Genomic DNA, 20047 nt, shown 5'->3' on the forward strand with positions numbered 1-20047 from the left:
TTTTTGTATAAAGACTAAATGTATAAATAAAAGTACCATAAATTATTATTATCCAAAATAAAATGTATGATATTGATTAATAATTATAACATATGGTCAATTTTGATTATAAAATTGATCAAATATTAAATATATAAAAAATTTAAAAATAAAAATATATATAAAAAAATAAAAAAAAATATTCACGCTCGCGAGCTGGTGAACAGCCATAACTGAGCTCGAATTTTTCAAGCTCGAGTCGAGCCGAAAATCAGCTCGCGAGCCGGCTCGACTCATCTGCCATCCCTAACTTCTGCAACTTATTAGTAAAATTGTAAATATTAAGTTATCTTCCCAAACACTCCAACTTCATTTTTTTTCACTTCATTTTCAAACGCTTTCAACTTTTATTACTTCTTAACTTATAATTTTTCCTACAATTTATTTCTACACAAAAGCAGTTTCATGTTAAAATTTTTCATGTCAGAAATTTATATTTAAGAGTTTTAGAGGGTAATAAATGAAAATTTTATTACAAATCTAACATCATAATGTGTAAGAAGTAAGGACCAATTCCATTTCGTCATAAGTATATATGCATGTGGTCTATAAATGAAGATCAGTCGACAGTTATTGTCATTAATGTAAACACGCCGTCGTCTAATATGACAATTAATGATGTCATAAAGGTTGCAAAGTAATTCTTATTTTTGTTTTAATTGCATGAAGAATATTAGAAAGACATAATGTGTATATATATTAAAGGGAAAATTACACATCTACTTGAAATTTGGTATAGTTACACGTGGATTTTTTGTGACTTGAAAAATTACATCTAATACCCTTAATGGTTATTTTTTTAACAAATAGATCTCTTTATTAATCAAAATTCACTGAATTTATTAATATTAGCAAAAAATTCTTTTTTGGTTGAATTACCTTTATACATCTCCACACGCTAATGCATGTGAGGAGGTTTATTTTCACCCTTTTGGTTAGAAAATTTTTGTTTGACCTGCAATAAGTAAGTAATAAATTAATCGAAGGACATAAATTTGCATTCAACTTTTTTGCTAATATCAACAAACTTGGTGAATTTCAACTTATGAATGGGTCTATTTGTTAGACAGAAACAAACGTCAGGAATACTAAACATAATTTTTAAATTAACCACAAAGCGTTTACATATAATTATACAAAACCTCCATAGAGGACGATGTAATTATCTCTATATCAAACTTTAGTCCAGTGTGGATGAAAATAATGTGTAAAATGTATAATTCTTAATATAAAAAAAATATGATATACTAAATGTTGAAATTAAAACCTATAGTCCTACTAAAATTTGGCACTGGTAATAATAAATTAAGAAACCGTGATATACTTTTTCTTTTTATATGATTTAAAAAAAAAAAAAAAGAAGAAGAAGAAATGACAGACTAAAAACTTACACATTTGAACATTTTTCTTTTTCAAACGTTCTTATCATTAAAAATTATGATGTATGTAAATTTTGTAAATTGCAACTATTTATCTATAATAGTGAAAAAAAGGTAATAAGCCTTCTTATATAGAATAAAATAGTAATTTACTCCCTCAATATTTAAAGAAATTACAAAATACCCCCCTCATGCGAGTGGTGTTCTGCATGTAAATTTTTTTTTAATTTTTATTTTTGTATCTTTATTTTACAACTGTCTTATATAAAATAAATCAATAATTTATATTTTATCTATAATAATCTATAGTTCAGATCATACATACTATTTACATATAAAATTTATAAAAATATAAATAATTTAAAAAAAAGAAAAATTGGTCATTTTCCTCATGCAACACCCCCCCACCCCCGTCTTTGCCATTGCCTCCGCCTACATTTCCCCGCCTCCTCCTCCGCCGACCCCTACCTCTCCCTCCGCCTTCACAGCTACACCCTTACTTTTTTTGTAATTTTTTTTAATTTTTAAATACTGAATATATGTATATCTATACACATGTATGTATATTTTATTTATTATTCATTGTATAAATCTATTTTTATAATTTTTATAAATTTATTTTTGTAATTTGAAAAAAATTGAGCCAGTGATCTAATCATGAAATGGATGTCGACCATTGATTTGTATATCGAATACAAATCGTTGATTTAAATCAGAAAAGATATAGACCTTCGAATTGTGTATCATTCTTATCATTTCCTCCTCCTCCTCCTCAATAAAATTAATAACATATTAAAACAAAAATAAAAGTAAAAACTTACCTGTTGCTGGTGGAGTAGCAATTGTGGCAGTGGCCAGGAGAAGATGGTGGTGGTGGTAGTGAGTGGTGAGAGAGAGAGAGGGATTTGGTGGAGAAGGTGGAGAGAGAGAGAGAGAGGGATTTGGTGGTGGCGGCGAGTGGTGGGTGGTTAAAGAGAGGGGCATTTGGGTGGGGAGGGGGGTAAATTGGAGAAGATGAATTGACAATGGGAGAAAATCTGCTAAGTATACCTTTTGTATTAGTATTTTGGAATGGCCATAGTCATAAAGCTTTCTAAAATGAGTTTCAAAATTCTTATATGTTACTTTTCATAAATCAAAACGATATCGTATTGGTCAACCGTTTATAAAGCCGTTCCAAAAAGAACTTCCAAATAAAGAATTATTTTTTAAAAAAATATATAAAAATTAATAAAAATCCATTAACGAACAATTTTGTTGAAGAAAAATATCCATTATGTGGAACAAAACAATTGAAGTATATAAAATATTTGAAATTGAGATTGATATATGTTTACAATATAAAATAAATTTGTATTTTCATAATTATTAGTATTACACTGATGTAAGTATCATCTTATATATATTATTATACTGCATGACTTAATCGAACCGTTAAAATTTAGATTAAACTGATAGATATGAGCAAACACACAAAATAATTCATATGATGAAGTTTTGGACTAATTGGGTTTATGTATGTCGAGATATTGCATCTGGGACATAATAGTATTCTTTCAATTTGGCGCATCACTGAATCAAGCCATGCGATTTTAAATCAAACCGGCAGATGTGATCAAATGAACATAGTCTTATATGTATTTAAGTTTGGCATGAATTCGGTGCATGGATTATAAGATATCGTACTTGAAAACATAAGTATTGAAATTTAAACGTATATTGTAACGACTTTTACATGACTTTATATATTAACATATTGGAACGGCCATTTGAAAATTGAATTTTCCCAATTTTTTTTAGAAATTTCTACCAAACAAATAAATTGGACCGATTTTTTGGAACCGCTTTAATAGTGGTCGTTCCAAAATTTCAATTTCTCTCCACATTTTGAGCCGGCGTCAAAATAGATTCGTCAAATATTATAAATTTGGAACGACCCTTGTAACACACTTTTTAGATTTTTGGTTGTTCCAAATATTAATTTTTTATTTTTTTTGAAAAGTAAAAATTATTCATAAAATATTATAAATATTTCACTTATATAATTGGAATGGCTATTGAAACGGCTTGTGGACTATTCAAGTGTATTACGTTTTGTAATGGCGTTATATTCGATTTTTGAAACGAATGTTCTTTTTTTTAAGTGGTCATTTTACAACAGCAACACGGCCGTTCCAAAAACATAAAAAATTTGTTCCGGTGTTTTGCCACAGAGAATTATATATTTGGAACGGCCTTTCGACTAGATTTTGGAACGGTGAACTTTCACAAAAATAAAGTTGTTCCAAATTTTTGTAGCAATTCCAAAATCCATTCCGAATTACTCTAACGAAAAACGTGATGTCAGTAATTGTTTTTCATTACAAAGTTGCTATAAAGGCCGTTCCAAAAAAGCCGTTACAAATTCTACATTTTTTTTGTAGTGTCATTAGAATAATTGTTTGAGATTTATGAAATAACTAAAGTCGTGTTTGTATATTGCTTTTGTAGATCATGATTCTTTTTACATATATTTTAGTTATACAATGCTAGATAAAGCGTCTAACTAAATGTTTTTATACCAATTGATCCGCAACCTCACTTTGTATATTTACATATATGTATATGTTATGGATGGATCGGTCACCAGCTCCAGTAAATTTAAAGAAAATATAAAAATTAATTACAAGCCTTTTGGGTTGGTTAAATTCCTATAACGAATTACAAGAAATCTACAGACTAAGAGTAACAATATAATGAAAAGAATAAGATAGATACAGAACATAACACAAAATCCAGAATCATGCTCAGAAAGCCAAGATCCCTTAGCCACTAAGGCCAAAGACCTAAGAAGCTATACAGGCTTACTCAGTATCCACCAAGGATGGCCATAAAGGCTTTTTCAGAACCACAAAGGTTATGCCACTAAGGCTGTAAGTATTTCAGAGAATGGAGAAGAATAAGACAATAAATATATTCAACTGATATCCAAAAGCCATTACAAACCAGCCATATAAAGAGGGTGGACCATAAATGTCCCTTAATAGCCATTACTGGAGAAGGAAGAAACATAGAGAGATTCAAGGAGAATGGGGAGACCCAAAGGGTTATCTGGGGAAGAAGGAGAGAACAGGCGGTAGATTAGGGGTTTTAGGGTTAGGGCTAAGTGAATGAGAGAGAGGGAGGATTAAATACACAGCAGCCGGGTCAAATCTTTTAAGTGGACCGGGTTGGTGGATAAAGAAGCCTCGGGCCTGTGGTAATTTTGGCCGTCCAGTGAAAGGGCCTAGCCAGTGGTTTGGGCCATTTTTCTTTCCAGTATATAAAGATTAAACAAAGAAGGAAAAAATGTAAAAAATGGTAATTTTTTTTCTATCTTCAACAAGTATAAATACAACAGTACTTTACTTTATTCATCGATTTTAACTATATATATTATCTTTATATTTCTTACGAGTCTCAATATATACCTAATGATATTTTAATTAGAAAAATATAAAAATTATTGGGTGATGGAAAAAATTAAAAGTTAAATTTTTACTAACGTAAATATTTTTTGGCCACAATCATATAATAAAAGTGCAGTTGTAGATCGAGCATTTTTGGAGGGTCTTTAAAATTTTAAAAATAAAAGGGTGTAAAGTGTAATTATACTTTTTATAAGGATCCTAAATATAATTAATTAAAAAAATAATAATAAAAAGAAGAGGTCCACTAGCAGGTCAAAAAGCAGCCATTCCAATTTTCCAAGTAAAATTTCTAAACATCGTGCCCCTAAATTTATGGTGTGTTTACAAGAATTTAAAATAATAGTTTATTAATTTATTGTTGAGAACAAATTGAAAGAAATCTTTTCTTTTATAATTTTTATTTTTAAATTGTTAAAATTAATTTAATTTAAATTAAAACAATTCATTAATAAAATTATAAATATTGAATTATTTTTTTAAATACTTAAATTTTTTAATTTTTTATTTTCAAATACACTCAATTTTCTTTATAACTTATCTCAAGCTATTTACAAACACCCATTTCAATACGATTGATTGGGCCGCAAGAAATAATTTTATTATTTATCTTATATTTCAATTCAAAAGAGTTGAAAATAAAATGTGACAATATCATACATAGTTCAATGATTTAATATATTTTATTGGTATCCAAATGCGTTTTCCATCTTGGTCGCCTATTTGATTAGCCAACAAGTCAAAACAACTGTGGACTGATTGCATATGCATTAGCTTCAAAATCCAGTCGTATTATTCCAAATCCAAGAACCAATCACACACACATCCCTGTACAGTCCCGCACACCCTCTCCAACTAATACTAATAAAATTTCCTTACTTTTTCAGTTGTTTGGGTCTCTGCAAATCTGGTCTGACACTCATCAGACATATTAGCATGGTGATCAAGAATGTTTTATTCTTTTAATCGTGATTACTAAGAGATCATTCTTTCTGTATCTTTTCTTGATAGTTTTATATACGGTCTTGGACTTCCATTTCGAGAGAGAGAGAGATAGAGAGAGAGGGATTCAGTCTCATGCCTGCCGAGAATGGAGATGAAGAATGAGAAGCTTGTGAGGTATGTAGATTTTGCTAAGTGGGTTGCTAAAACTGTTGTTTATCTTGCAAGAACTGGGAAAAAATTGGGAGAAAATGATGGGTATAGTCGGAATAATTCCTGGATGGCCGGCATGTTTCATTTTTCTGGAAAGATTGGATTTTGTTCGAGTTGAGTTGAAAAGGAAGTAATCTTTTTTGTACTATGGCTACAATTTTCTATTAATTGATCCAAAATAGTGGGAAAGAGTTGATGTCCTACTTTGTGCCTCTTTCGCTATACCTGATTCATCTGTTTGAGGAAGTGCTATATTTTGTTGGGTTTTGCTGAAAATGTAGGAAAAAGCAACAGCGGGAGTGCTGAAATTTAGGACATGAGACTTGAGCCATAAGAACTAACTGAATCAGTAATTTAGTCCAGTAGCAGATTTTAACTGATACATGTCTTTTCCATTTTGTGGGTTCTGATAGAAAATGGATTGCTAATTTTCTGTTGGTTTGTGTCTAATGTAAATAGGTTTTGTTCTGATGGAAAGCAAGAAAAAGGTTTTATGTTGTGGGGAGGGAAAACGGGCTCGTCCAAGATGGAGAAGTCATCAGCAGGACATAAATTGGCGTCGACACTATTAAATTCTGAGGGAAAATGCAAAATTATTGATTCCCTTAAGTTTGGTGGTTCAAAGGTGTTTCCTGAGGATCATGAACCATTACACAAGCATATACTTGATCCTGGTAGTGACATTGTGCTAAACTGGAACAGAGTTTTCATAGTTTCTTGCTTATTAGCACTTTTCGTCGACCCCTTGTACTTTTATTTGCCAAGTATAGGAGGTAGTAAGGGTTCTTGGTGCATAAAGACAGATTTTAAGCTGCGGATTGTTGTGACGTTTTTCCGAACTATTGCCGATCTTTTCTATCTCTTGCACGTGGTGATTAAGTTTAGGACGGCATATGTGGCTCCAAGTTCACGAGTATTTGGTAGGGGCGAGCTTGTAAGAGATCCCAAGAAAATCGCTCGAAGATATATAAGATCTGACTTCTTCATTGATCTAGTTGCTACATTGCCTCTGCCTCAGGTACTTCCTCTACGACTTTATTATGGTCTCAACCTTGTACCTGTCCATCCCTGTATGTAAAGTCTCCTCTGTCTTGATGATTTGCTTAGTCCAATTCTCTGTTACATATGGTTGTTTTTCTGCTTCTCTAAGGATAATTAGACGAATGGAAATGTTCTTGTTTTACATTTGGTCTCTGCTTGGGCACGAAGCCCAGGTTTGGGAACTGTCATTTGCTATCTGCTGTTGCAGCTAAGGTGAAATCTGATTCCAGATATTCCTTATTTATCTTTTAGATGAGTCTTCTATATGTACCTTTTTCTTTGATATAAGGAGACAGCTTTGGTTACTTCTGGAGAATTATGTTTAATTTGGTTAGGAGCATGCTATATTTAATTCAGTCATAAAACAAGTAACTGATTTCATTATCTTGGTATTAGATAATACCTTATGATTTGAAGTGATTATACTAACTTTGAGTATAAAGTTTTGCATCTCTTCGAGTTGTGGCTTTCTAGTACTACTCTTAAAAATTACAGAAGCTTGACTTTCATAATTGACCTTTACGGGACATGCTAATTAAGTTTCTTTCCAATCACGGAAAAATAAACCGAAAGCTATTTCATCCTCATACTGGTAGTTTCAGTTTGAACATTTCCAGCTTTTCTACTCCATTAACCGGATGGTTTGCTTGATCTTTAAGACTTTAACTGACTGAGTAACCACTAATTAGCAGTGGATTGCATGATACTAAACTTGTAATTGTTCTTATTATAAGGCAAATAACACTTTCAACTTTCCTACAGTGTTTCTGCTGGCAGTCATACTACATTCTCCAATTTTGAGTCTTTTCTCAGTATTAACACATAGTGGGTTCTTGTCTTTTGTTCATATCATATTCTGGGTTAAAATCATAAGATGTCACCTTTTGTTTCTTCTTTCTTTCTTTGTATATTGAAGACCCTAAACATGACCTCTTTCTGTGATTCCAATATATGGATTTCTGGTTTTCCCCTTTCCTAGAGTTGATTAGGATGATGACATTGTCTTTTAACTGTGGTTCTCTTATGTGTGATTCTGTTTTTCCTCTTTCTAAAGTTGTTAATCTGTTACAGATCGTCATCTGGTTCATCATACCGGCGACGAGAAACCATCGGACGAATCATAATAACAATGCCCTTGCTTTAATTGTACTATTCCAATACGTTCCTCGGTTATACCTCATTTTTCCATTAAGTTCTCAAATTATAAAAGCAACTGGAGTTGTCACCAAAACTGCTTGGGCAGGGGCTGCCTACAATTTGCTTCTCTACATGCTCGCAAGCCATGTATGTAGTTTTATCTTTCTTAGTTGGTCCGCAATCATGCATATTTCATTGACTTACTATTGTCTATTTGTAATTTTAACAAGGGTTTAACGTTTGTTACTCTTTTGCTTGAAGATGGTCATTCTTTTCTGAATTGAGTTCTACTTTGTCATTATAGGTCTTGGGTGCGGCATGGTATGTACTGTCAGTTGACCGTTACTTGTCTTGTTGGAAATCAATATGCAAGAGAGAAGTCAACCCCACAAAATGTTTGCTAGAATACTTGAATTGTGACACTCCTGACAGTAGACAACGGGACATTTGGATCAACAGCACAAATGTTTTCCAAAGTTGTGATCCTGATGAGGATATTACATTCAAGTTTGGAATTTTTGAAAATGCCGTCACAAAACAAGTTGTCGCTTCAACTTTTGTTCGAAAGTACTTCTATTGCTTATGGTGGGGCTTACAGAACTTAAGGTACATTTTACTGTTTTTCCCTGACAATTACCATATTTTATCATATTCGCATCAATATAAGTTGGCGTTCTAGTTACTTGGTAACCATTGCTTTTCTGTAACTAATTTGTAGAGATGGACTGAATAAAATGGGTTAATTTTCCTATTCCGGAATAACCTGCCAGAAGCTTCTCAAAATATGGCAGTATAATATATACTTTGTTCTGTGGAATCAAAAATGTTCACTTGATACCTGATGTTTTTTATGTTCCTGCTTCACTGCAGCGAACCACTAACATGAATAATGCTTAAGTCAAACATGAGGTTTTCCATATGAATTCAAAGTATTACTTTCTTTCGTTGATCATCTGGCATTTGATGCTAACTTACCGTATGCTTTGCATGACATACAGCTAACTGGGGATCATTTACCCTCCATATCAAAGGAAAGTTTCCATTCTTCCATTAAGATTTCTAGAAGTAATGCTTGAATCATTCTAATATAGTATTAACTATCTAACAGACAGTGCTTCTGATAATATGGTCTTTTTACTGATATATACAAATGTAAATCGTCTTTGTCAATGTCAGTTATCTCTTCCCGGAATCATTATGTACTTAAATAGCCTTGCGACTGTGGTTTGTAAGCTAACTAGTGAGAGGCGCATGAAAATTTCACATGTAATTGTTTAACGTATTAATTCTCGACATTTTTCGCTCTACTTGGAGATGGATGTGCACAGGTGCTGCGTCTTCTTACTTATCAGTTGAAAATTGAACACATTAGACGTGCATCTGAGTATAGTCTGCTTTCTTTAGTCTGAGAACTGGGAACTCAATTTCAATATTCCACTGCTTATCTCTCTCAACTAGCTCGTTGAAAATGAAACTAGTTAACTCTTGTTTCTTTTGCACTCTCAGTTCATATGGGCAGAATTTGTCGACAAGCACATTTATTGGAGAAACATCATTTTCCATTCTCATTGCCATCCTTGGTCTTGTTTTGTTTGCACATCTTATTGGAAATATGCAGGTCAGTAGTAAGATTCACTCAATTTTTAACGACCTTAAACCCTTATGGTTCCTTATCTGTAAAGCAAATTAAATTTATTACATGGTCAACAAACTTTCAACTACAATATAATTTGCTGATTTCTTTTCCGAGAGCCCATTACACCATTCATTAGCAGAGTTCTATGCATTGTTTTCACCGATTGTATGATTTACTACCCTCTATTGCTGCCTGTAGACATACTTGCAGTCTCTAACAGTGCGGCTTGAGGAATGGAGGCTTAAACGACGAGACACTGAGGAGTGGATGCGACATCGCCAACTTCCTGAAGATTTGAGGAAACGCGTCAGGCGTTTTGTTCAGTATAAATGGCTTGCAACTCGAGGAGTAGATGAAGAAGCTATTTTGCGTGGTTTACCTGCTGATCTTAGTCGTGATATTCAACGTCACCTATGCTTGGACCTCGTCCGACGTGTATACTTCTGACAACTATATGTATTGTAGTTTTCTGAACATATTTATGATTAGAAGCATGCTAACCTCTATATTTTGTCTCCATGGGCCAAATTTGCCAGGTACCGTTTTTCTCACAGATGGATGATCAGTTGCTTGATGCAATATGCGAAAGACTAGTTTCGTCCTTATGCACCGAGGGTACTTATATTGTTCGTGAGGGTGACCCTGTGACTGAGATGCTATTCATAATCAGGGGTCGACTCGAGAGTTCCACCACAAACGGGGGTCGGACTGGTTTCTTCAATTCTATTACCCTGAGACCTGGAGATTTCTGTGGAGAGGAGCTTCTTGCTTGGGCTTTGCTCCCAAAATCAGCCGTCATTTTGCCTTCTTCGACTCGGACAGTTAGAGCCCTCGTTGAAGTGGAAGCTTTTGCATTGCGGGCTGAAGATCTCAAGTTTGTTGCTAATCAATTTAGACGGCTCCACAGCAAGAAGTTGCAGCACACGTTCCGGTTTTACTCTCATCACTGGCGGACATGGGCTGCATGCTTCATACAAGCCGCTTGGCGGAGGTATAAAAGGAGAAAGATGGCAAAAGATCTTGCACGGATGGAGTCATTTGTTTTGGACGAAACGACAGAAGATAACACCGAAGAGGGGGAACTGGATCAGTCTCCTAATAGCTCAACGCCCTCCAAGATAAGTTCGAACCTAGGTGTCACAATACTGGCTTCAAGATTTGCTGCAAATACAAGGAGAGGAGTTCAGAAGATTAAAGACGTAGATCTACCAAAACTACCAAAACCGGAGGAGCCCGACTTTTCAGATGAGCCAGACGACTAGCAAAAGCCTCAGCTAAGACAACGTTAACCACTTTCAGTGCCAGGTGCCTGCGTGACAGAAAGTTGAAAGAGATCTAATGTTCAGACATCTGGAGTAGGTTATTATGATTCAATACGATGTACTCTCTCCCATAAAGGGGAAGTCTGTAAGCGGGCCTTTCTCTTATCAGGTAAACTTATGTCCGAACATGGGATCTCAAGCTGGCTGGAAGATTACAGCCGTTCTGTATTAATACCTACCAGTTGTAGTGTTGCTTTTCCAATCTGCCACAACTGGTTAAGATCAGAGTATGATTAGAACTGAGCCCAGAAGGGCGCTTTTCAGTTCCTACCTTCTAAGTTTTAACTTTGTAAGAGTACAACATTTGACAAGATAACAACGTTAAGGTATGCTTGTTTACTTGTGATAAATGTTATAAGGCCTGCTGTTTAAAATTACTTACGTATGCTGTTCTTTGTGAATTTGCACCACATCTGGAATGTTTCAAATTTAAGGCAAAATTACAAAGCTGTATTAAAATGAGATACCAAAAAATGAGAATAAACAAGAAAGCAAATTTACAATTGGACTGTCTCAAGAGTCTAATTCAAATTTATGATTCCTACTAAAAGTTTTTTGTGCACTCTGGTCAGTACTTGTCAATATCATAAAATTCTATGGTCTTGTATTTCTGCGATATTATCTCCGCCTGAACTTTTCTAGCCGTATCGGTTGCACAACCGACAAGAATCAGAACTGAGGTGCCGGCAAATCCCCTGAATGCCGTTAGATGTGTGGCTTGTTCAATCACAGCAGGACCAGCAGCAAGAATTGCTAGAAATGCAGAACCGAGGACTGATATCCGACTGAGAACCTTTAATTCAACAAGCAAAAATGCAAGATTGAGATAATTATCGTCGAGCAAGGATTAAAACAAGATAGATATTTGGAAATTTTGAGCATCACTAACAACACAGCATGCACCAATGTCAGAGCAACTACTAGCAGATATAACGAGTAATGAATTTAACCCAAAGTACCCATGCGAAGTTAAAAATTTGCAGCTTATTAGTTATGAGGAGCAAAGCAACAGAAAGAAAATCATAAATTCCTCCACAGTTAAGGGAATAAACTCAATAATTTTGAAGTCTCTCTATCAAGTGAACAAACACAAAAGATTTAAATTTACGGAGTTCTGTTTAATCAAAATAAACATAGGAAAGGAAAAACTTGAACAGCAAAACTCGGGGTTTTTCTAAGTTAACGAGTTTATATTTCACATTCTCGACGTAATATGTAGTGTGTATAATTCGAGAAAAGATATGCAATCTTCAGATCTCTTCTCTATGCACAAACTTCATCATACTTTAAGGTGGCAATTCTAAATAGCTTCACACAAACTTCAATAATGAATTTGAAAGTATATTTGTACTTCCCTATACTTGAAGTAGGTCAGATACATTCGACCATTAGAAGAAAAGTAAAATATATGGTCATCAAGATCATGATAACACACAAACCAATATACTCTTAAAAGAAAAAAATATTGTTCTGATAGAGAATGTTACCGTTTTTATAAATACAGCAGTACTTTTTCCAGGTCGGACAAGTGGGATCGAGGCACCTTGCCTTTTCAACTGTTCACTGACATCGTCAGGGTCCAATTGCAGAAATGTGTAATAGTAATTGAAGAATGCTATCAATAGAATGTTCGTTGGCAAGTAGAATGAACCTGAAATTAATATTTTTCTGTGAGTTTATAAGCAATTATATGTTATTCACGGATCACAGCAATAATCCACAGCCATTTTTTCTTTCTATCATTCTCGTCCTACTCTTTCATGGAATAGCCTTCATGATTATTTGCTAACTTCTACACTTACAATTAACACGCAAAATTTGAAAATTTCAATTCCCAGAATATTCCTTTAAAACAAAAGAGAGCACCAGGAAAGGGGTTTAGGTTGGGGGGGGGGGGTATAGTATGGGAAATCAAAACAAATTCTTTAATGAGCATAAGCCCACCGAGTTTTTTGGTGGGTACGAATAAGACAAACCTATTTGATTCAAGAGTTATATCTACGAGATAATTCTACAATAAATTTAATCAATTTAAGTCATTTAGATACTCTTACTATCTAAATGCCAACACGCAAAACAGACACAAAAGGCGTAAGAGTTGTGTCATCATACCCCCAGGATTTAAACCCACAGCAGCCTTCTTCAGAAAACTCAAACCAGTGAAGCGGGCAAGAGTTCCTGGAAGAGCCAACGATGATGTAGAGAAGATGATTGGCATCACTCCAGAACTATTTACCTGCTCATTAAGACTTGTTAATATAATTCAGATGTAGGGAGCAAAAACTACAACAACAAACTGACGAGGATGTTCTCACAGAGATGCTCCAATGGCTAACTGAAACCTACTACAAATTATTGTGAAAGTAAAAGGTTTGACAAGGCAAATAGAGCTAAAGATAAATCCAAGGCAAGAAAGGCGTGTCCAAGTTTATTTCTCCGATTTGTTCTGTGAACAGATAGTTCAAGATTCATATTCCAACATTTTGTAAGGTAACCAAGGAGCCATGTTTTCTCTGCATGGCACTCACATATAGGGATGTTTAGTAAGAGCCGAAGTCAAGGGCTTAAAGGACAGGACAGGAGACTTAGTTGCTGTTATCAGTAAAATTAGATACCATAGCTCATGCATAAAAGTTGGATGTCCATGTTTGAATTGGAAATGAGTTTACATAAGAGCCCACGGACTGAAAGATTGAGCATCTTAACAATTTGCCTCAGAAGTAATGGTTGAGAGTTGGTAGGAATAAATCATTACTTTTGAGGTACTTTCCTGAAAGAACATTGTTATTTTATGATCTAAAACTAATTTGTGAATACCCTTAAAAGAAAGTACAACATCAACCTTTGGTAAGCGAGTGTAAGTTTGAGATGCATAATAACAAAGCAAGCAAGAGCAGAAACTTCAAATGCGTGAAGTAAAAATTTAAGCAGCACCATGAAGCAATTCTGGATAATGAAAGTGAAATACAGCCAATCTGCATCTTAACATACTAAGAAGAATATAAACCAACATACTTAACATCAGAAATAGGCTTACAGACCTTAAAGGGTAAGTAAGCAGATTTTGAAAGGCCCCCAGCTCCGCTGGTATATCTTGACGCATAATTAAGTGGAATTTTCCGCTCTGCTTCCTGGAACATTATACACAACTCTATAAATTAAAAGCACAGCCGCAATTGAATAACTTGATTACTAGAAAGTAACACTGACCTGAACATATACAATGCTAAGGACTAGCAAGAAGAAGGAAATAATGAGGCCAACAAGTCCAACATAGTTACCATCTTGAAATGCTTGTGCAACTGTCCTCCCAAAGGATGCTGGCAGGTAGGAGATGATATTTGTGAATATTAAAAGAGATGTACCATTTCCAAGTTTCAAGTCAGTAATTCTTTCTCCAATGTAAGTTGTGAAAACTGAGCCGAGAGTCAGCAAAATAACAGAAGAGAGGACCCACTGAGTGCTGAAGTCATTGACATAAGGACGAAGATACAATACTTGGCCAATTGCCTGCCATGAATAGAAGTCCGCAAAAGAATGAAAATCTGATATAGTTGATGTAGGCAGGATAAAGATCTTATTAAGGCATCTACCTATCAATAGGAGATGCTATGTCTAACTATTATATATTTGAACTGACACCATGAGGAACTTGCAAGCATTTCCAAGGCTTGAAATTTAAAACCCAAAAATCTTTCAGTTAAGCACATGAAACTGAATGGAAAGAGATGGAGATTTTTCAATTGTATGTATAGCATGAGAGCCAGGTATCATTTACCTGCACAATTGCAAACCCAACAGAAGCATAGCGAGTATACTGCAACACTTTTTTCCTTCCAGCCTCACCTTCTCTTTTTTGGAGTTCTTGCAACTTGGGGTAGATTTGAGTGAGAAGCTGAAAAACTATCTGTGCATTTATAAAGGGCACAATACCAAGAGAGCCTATTCCAAGCCGACCAATACCGCCTCCAGAAAACGAATCTAGAGTGCCTAACAAGCTGTTTTGATCAAGATTACCCACAAAAGCCTCCCGATTCACACCACCAAGAGGTATGTATATTCCAAGTCGTGACAGGGCCAGATAGCCCAAAAGCTTGAGAAATTTTCCAGGGAGAGGACCCTTGAAGAAATCCCCAATATCAATGCTGGTATCTTCAATGGCAGCTGGAAAATGTCAAGAATCCTAATCAAGGGCTAAGAGTAGCAGGTAAAAATTTATAGAACACATCATACAAAAATAAATAAGATGATAAACAAACCTGCCGCTCCTCTTGATGATGAAGTTTTCTCTTTTCTGGTGCCTGATGTACTCTGAAGTGGTTGAGAAAACAATTCTAGAAGACTTCCCCAAGCACTTCTTAAATCTGAGAGTCCATCAGGATTAATGCCCAGCGGATCAAATACAGCACTCTGAGGGCTGGGACAATTTTCAATCATCATTACATGTTTAAAATTAGCAAATTTCAAGAGATCGATTATATCAGTAAACAATATACAACTTTCAAAGAGGAAGTGCGGAAATTAAAGCTCAAAATCATATCCTTTTAAGACTGGTAAAGCCAATAATATCTAGCATTTCACAAACTTATCCAGGCATGAGCTTGACTTTTGAATAATGAAATTATTACAGGTTTGCCTGAAGTCTTACTGGACCCGAACAACTTGCATGACAAGATTTCCATCCCAGATAATATTCTAAAGAAATGCCTATAACTGTATACAACACGTTAGCCAGTACAGTTAGATTTGTCTAAATTGAGTATATGCCTACAATAATAAGATTTTGGAAAGGGAAAAAATCAATGAGTTCCAATAATCTTCAACAAAATTTAAATTTCAGAGTCAAATATAATGCCAAGTGCTAAGTGATGCTGTCTGATTTTTCTCAATTGCCAGTTCACAGAAGCATAAGCATTGAAGCGAATTCAGTATAGTACCACCATTGAGAAGGAAAGCTTTTACGAGGGCCACAAAATAGTGGTTTTTGTGGTTCATACTGAATGGAAATGATTAGGAAATGTTTCATAAGTAAATCACCAATGAAGTGAGGATACTTGTTTTGATCGAAGAATGTCAGACAACAGCTACAACCATAAAATAAATCAAATAAAGCAATATTTTTCAAGAATTCTCTCTTCATGAGAGGCAATAGTATGGTATTGACCACAAATTTTTTCAAATGTTCCAAATTTAAACAGAAATCTATGTTTATAGTTTTTCAGATCAGTGTCTGCATTATACCACATAAGTTTGAGATCCATCTGAAGACTATAGTTTAGTAACTCTCATCTTACAACGCATGGTCTGGCTTGAGTTAGGCTAGATCTGAATATAGACTAAGTATGAGTACATTAAAAAGACAAAGGATATGACTGCACTACACAACTATCCAAAATATACACTTCATAAGAACTGCATTTTGGAAATGTCAAGAATGATAACCGGTTGATCATTTTGGCCCCCATTTTTGGGTTCTCCGGACCCTTCATTTCAGGGATTGCTGAATAACACTTGTCCAAATATACTGATTATGTCTTCCTATAGTTCACAAGTGGGCTACTATCAAACTATTTGTCCTGATAAGAAACTAAATGCATGATCACATACTATACTCTCTACAGTCTGTTCATACGTCAAAGACTTCCATTTTATAACAACCAAATTCTTTGAGATTTCAAATGACTCGAATAGGTCATCCATTACATGATCAACAAATTGGTCTGTCATTCGAGTAGCTACAGATTTTCCAGTCCTTTGAATTCCCGTTCTCCAAAGAATCAAACCACATAGTCACCATAGCAAATGCAATAGTTATGTACTCGCCATAACACTATTAGCATTGAAGGTAGTCCACAGAACAGAAAGTATATATAGCTTTCAGTAGAAGTGTTAAATGATCCAAAACCAACCATTAGTTCAATAAAAACAAACAGGACCCTTTTGCAAGAAGAGCTCGAAAAGCTCCAAAAACAAAAAGAAATCCTTGCATACTAGACTTCCCAAGAAACCGAAGAAAATTAACAAAACCCCATTTGCAAATAAGAAACCTCAAACCCTTAGAACTTAAAGAATTGAAGAAATTGAGGAGTTCCGTATACGGGTACCTCTGCTTATCGCTGCTGTTGTTCTTTCTGTGGATAGTGAGAGTGGCTCTGCAAATAGACTTCTTCTGGTTTTTGTGGACATAATTGTGAGGCTTAGCACAAAAAGAACGTTTTCTTGAAATGGAATTGTGAGTTAGAGAGGTGGTGGAGCAAAGGGACGAAGAAATTTGCCTTACTGATATCAACATTATCCCCTCTCAGCAACAAGAACTCTCACAGAGTGGGAAGTTAGAGCCAGGAGCAGTTACGGGCGCGTTTGGATTGCCACCAACTATTTTGTGTCTCTCAATTTTTCGCTTGGAAATAAGATTCTTGGAGAACCAAGATTGGATTTTTTTTCCTTACCTTTGCAGAGGCCCAGTTTGGTTCCTCCATTGTTCTTAAATTCCATCAATGAAATAGAAAACCTTGTTCTTTTCCCTTTGTTACAGGGTATTGGGCTATTAGGATCCATTACAAAGCAATAGGGCTTCTTATCATACTCCTTTGCTAATTACGAGTAAATTACAATAAGCTTTCCTGTATAATTTGTTTTAATATTAAAATTATAAATACTCCCTATAATGAGTTGTCACAAGAGAGTATTGTCACCCTATTTATAATTTTAGAAGAAGAATATTTGTAATTTTTCAAACAACGAGAGTATATAATTATGGCAAGTCTCAAGAGCATCCGGTACAATTTACCCTAATTATAATATAATGTATTTGTAGTTTCATGAGTTTTGTTGAATGGTATTTAGTATCAACTTTAAAAAATTTCAAACGGCCATCGATAACGTGTTTGCAATAATTTCTATTTTTATAGTAACATTTTAATCGAATTCAAAGAAAGATAATAATAAACAGATATGGGTTCATCATTTTGGGCTTGATATGGGCTGCAGCTATAGTCCCTCTCTCATGGATCTCAAAGGAGAAACAGCCCATGAGAGAGGTATTTATTGGGCCTTTTGTACTGTAAGCCCATTAAGATTATGGGCCTTACAATAAGTTGGCCCATTGAAACGCCCACAAGAAAAGGTCAAATGGACCAGAAGAATTTGATTTTGATCATCAAGGAAACAGAGGTTGATAATTTGGTTATCAAACTGCCAATTTCTTTTTCTTTTGTTTTTTTTTATAATTACACATTTCTCTCCTAAGATTTAGTGTAATTACATATAAACCCCATATAGTTTGAGAAGCTACATTTAATATCTCTAACATTGTTTTCATCTACAAATAGATCACTAGTCAGTCAAAATTCACTAAATTTATTGATATTAATATAAAATTTTCAATGAAAATTTATGTATACTTTCGATTGATTTATTACTGACTTACTGCAGATCAAATAAATCGTTATTTTTACCAAACTATTCTTATATATTCTTCACACGCTAATACATGCAAAGAGATATATCTTCACCCTTATAAGTATAATTTAATTATAAAAAAAATTCATTAATTTATATCGAGTCAGTATTAAATTAATCGGATGTTCTTATTACCTCGTTTCTGCCCTAAAAAAATGCCCTATATAATTAAGTGTAAGACATGACAAAATCAAGACAACTAATGCAAACTCCAAAAGGGTCCTACAAATTTAGATATTTAACCCATGCAAGAAGGATTTGGATCCACCAACAAACAAACATCTTGCATGCTCTTTCATTGTCCTTAAAATCATTAGTCACACACATATATAATTGCATCAACCATCATTTGAGACAAGATTTTCATGTATGGAGACTTTGTACATTGCTTGTCATTTTGTTCACGCTAAATTACATTTTATTGTTCGAATTTTTTTTTTTGGGTTTTTATATTTTATTATGTCAACTTATTATCTTAATTTTAAAAAAAATTACTTTATCCCTACGAGTTTTTCAATCGTTTGTTTTATCAGAAAAAATATTACTTGCAGTGCATATGTGATATTTAAGAACATGTTTTTTTCCGCAATGCACAAGCGATGTTTTTTCGACAAAAAAAAATTAACCGAAAAGCTAACATAATATGGTAATTCACAAATATAACACAAAAAAATAATAAAATTTAAAAACAAATATAATTCAAAAGACAAAATGTGATTACCTTTTTTATTGTTCTCACATGACCACTTGCGAAGGGAATAAAATCTCTCATGATCATAAGTTTTCGGACAATCATAATTATATATAGTGAAATTTACGTATGATTTATCAGATATAAATAAATTAAATTTTAATAGGCTGATATCTGAATTGACCCTCATATACGATTATGATTTTTCCCTCCCACAAGTTATAAATTTATATAGATATATAAAGGTTTAATCGTATCAACTATCCAATATATTAAGGGGTGGTTAAATAAGAACCCTAAATATAGGGGTGACAAAAATTACTCCAATTTTTTTTTTTTTGCAATTGTAGGACACCGGTCATCAAATTTTTAAAAGTGGTCGGAATTTGCTTATGTAAACAAAAAGTTAGACTTTTTTTCTTGTGTTTTTTAGTTGACCGGTATTTTTTTAAAAATCAACTGCCACTTAATTAATCGTTTAAGTGCAAAAATCCTGCCACATAAGCAATGATGTGGAAAAAAAATAAAACACTTTTTATTTGAATCTAATTGGGATATTTTTTTTTCTCCTCTACCACATAACCTATTACATGGAAAAAGTGCCAAATTGCATAAAATAAATTTTGAATTTATATTATATACTAGTTGTCGTGGCACGACGTCTTTGAACATGTATAAATAATTTTACACACTTTAAATATATCTTAAATTTAAAAATATATATACATAAATATAAATAC

General features: G+C 33.9%; 2 protein-coding genes across 2 annotated transcripts; one reads left to right on the plus strand and one right to left on the minus strand.

Moving 5' to 3' along the window:
• Window positions 1-5653: 5653 nt before the first annotated feature.
• On the plus strand, window positions 5654-11505 carry LOC105155654 (cyclic nucleotide-gated ion channel 17). The gene is made up of 7 exons (XM_011071558.3): window positions 5654-5983; window positions 6479-7037; window positions 8132-8344; window positions 8502-8803; window positions 9704-9815; window positions 10032-10268; window positions 10370-11505. The coding sequence occupies exons 1-7, from the start codon at window positions 5955-5957 to the stop codon at window positions 11093-11095; spliced, it is 2178 nt and encodes a 725-aa protein (XP_011069860.1). The 5' UTR covers window positions 5654-5954; the 3' UTR covers window positions 11096-11505.
• A 78-nt stretch (window positions 11506-11583) lies between these two features.
• Window positions 11584-17553, minus strand: SCY1 (SECY homolog 1). The gene is made up of 8 exons (XM_011071560.3): window positions 17260-17553; window positions 15415-15572; window positions 14934-15319; window positions 14366-14665; window positions 14197-14286; window positions 13268-13391; window positions 12643-12806; window positions 11584-11948 (listed from the first exon to the last, which is right to left on the minus strand). Exons 1-8 carry the CDS (start codon window positions 17445-17447, stop codon window positions 11724-11726), a joined length of 1635 nt encoding a protein of 544 aa, XP_011069862.1. The 5' UTR covers window positions 17448-17553; the 3' UTR covers window positions 11584-11723.
• Window positions 17554-20047: the final 2494 nt, after the last annotated feature.

This window comes from Sesamum indicum, linkage group LG2, assembly GCF_026168435.1.
Source record: "Sesamum indicum cultivar Baizhima isolate 11 linkage group LG2, ASM2616843v1, whole genome shotgun sequence".
NCBI classification, from domain to species: domain Eukaryota; kingdom Viridiplantae; phylum Streptophyta; class Magnoliopsida; order Lamiales; family Pedaliaceae; genus Sesamum; species Sesamum indicum.

Excerpts from the sequence above, each read along its gene's own strand:
- LOC105155654 (XM_011071558.3), top strand. The coding sequence starts at position 5,955 with ATGGAGATGAAGAATGAGAAGCTTGTGAG. Across the intron at positions 8,345-8,501 it reads TCTACATGCTCGCAAGCCAT|GTCTTGGGTGCGGCATGGTA; the intron begins GTATGTAGTTTT and ends TTGTCATTATAG. Across the intron at positions 9,816-10,031 it reads ATCTTATTGGAAATATGCAG|ACATACTTGCAGTCTCTAAC; the intron begins GTCAGTAGTAAG and ends TGCTGCCTGTAG.
- SCY1 (XM_011071560.3), bottom strand. The coding sequence starts at position 17,447 with ATGTTGATATCAGTAAGGCAAATTTCTTCGTCCCTTTGCTCCACCACC. Across the intron at positions 14,287-14,365 it reads TTAGCATTGTATATGTTCAG|GAAGCAGAGCGGAAAATTCC; the intron begins GTCAGTGTTACT and ends ATAATGTTCCAG. Across the intron at positions 13,392-14,196 it reads CTGCTTACTTACCCTTTAAG|GTAAATAGTTCTGGAGTGAT; the intron begins GTCTGTAAGCCT and ends CTTAATGAGCAG.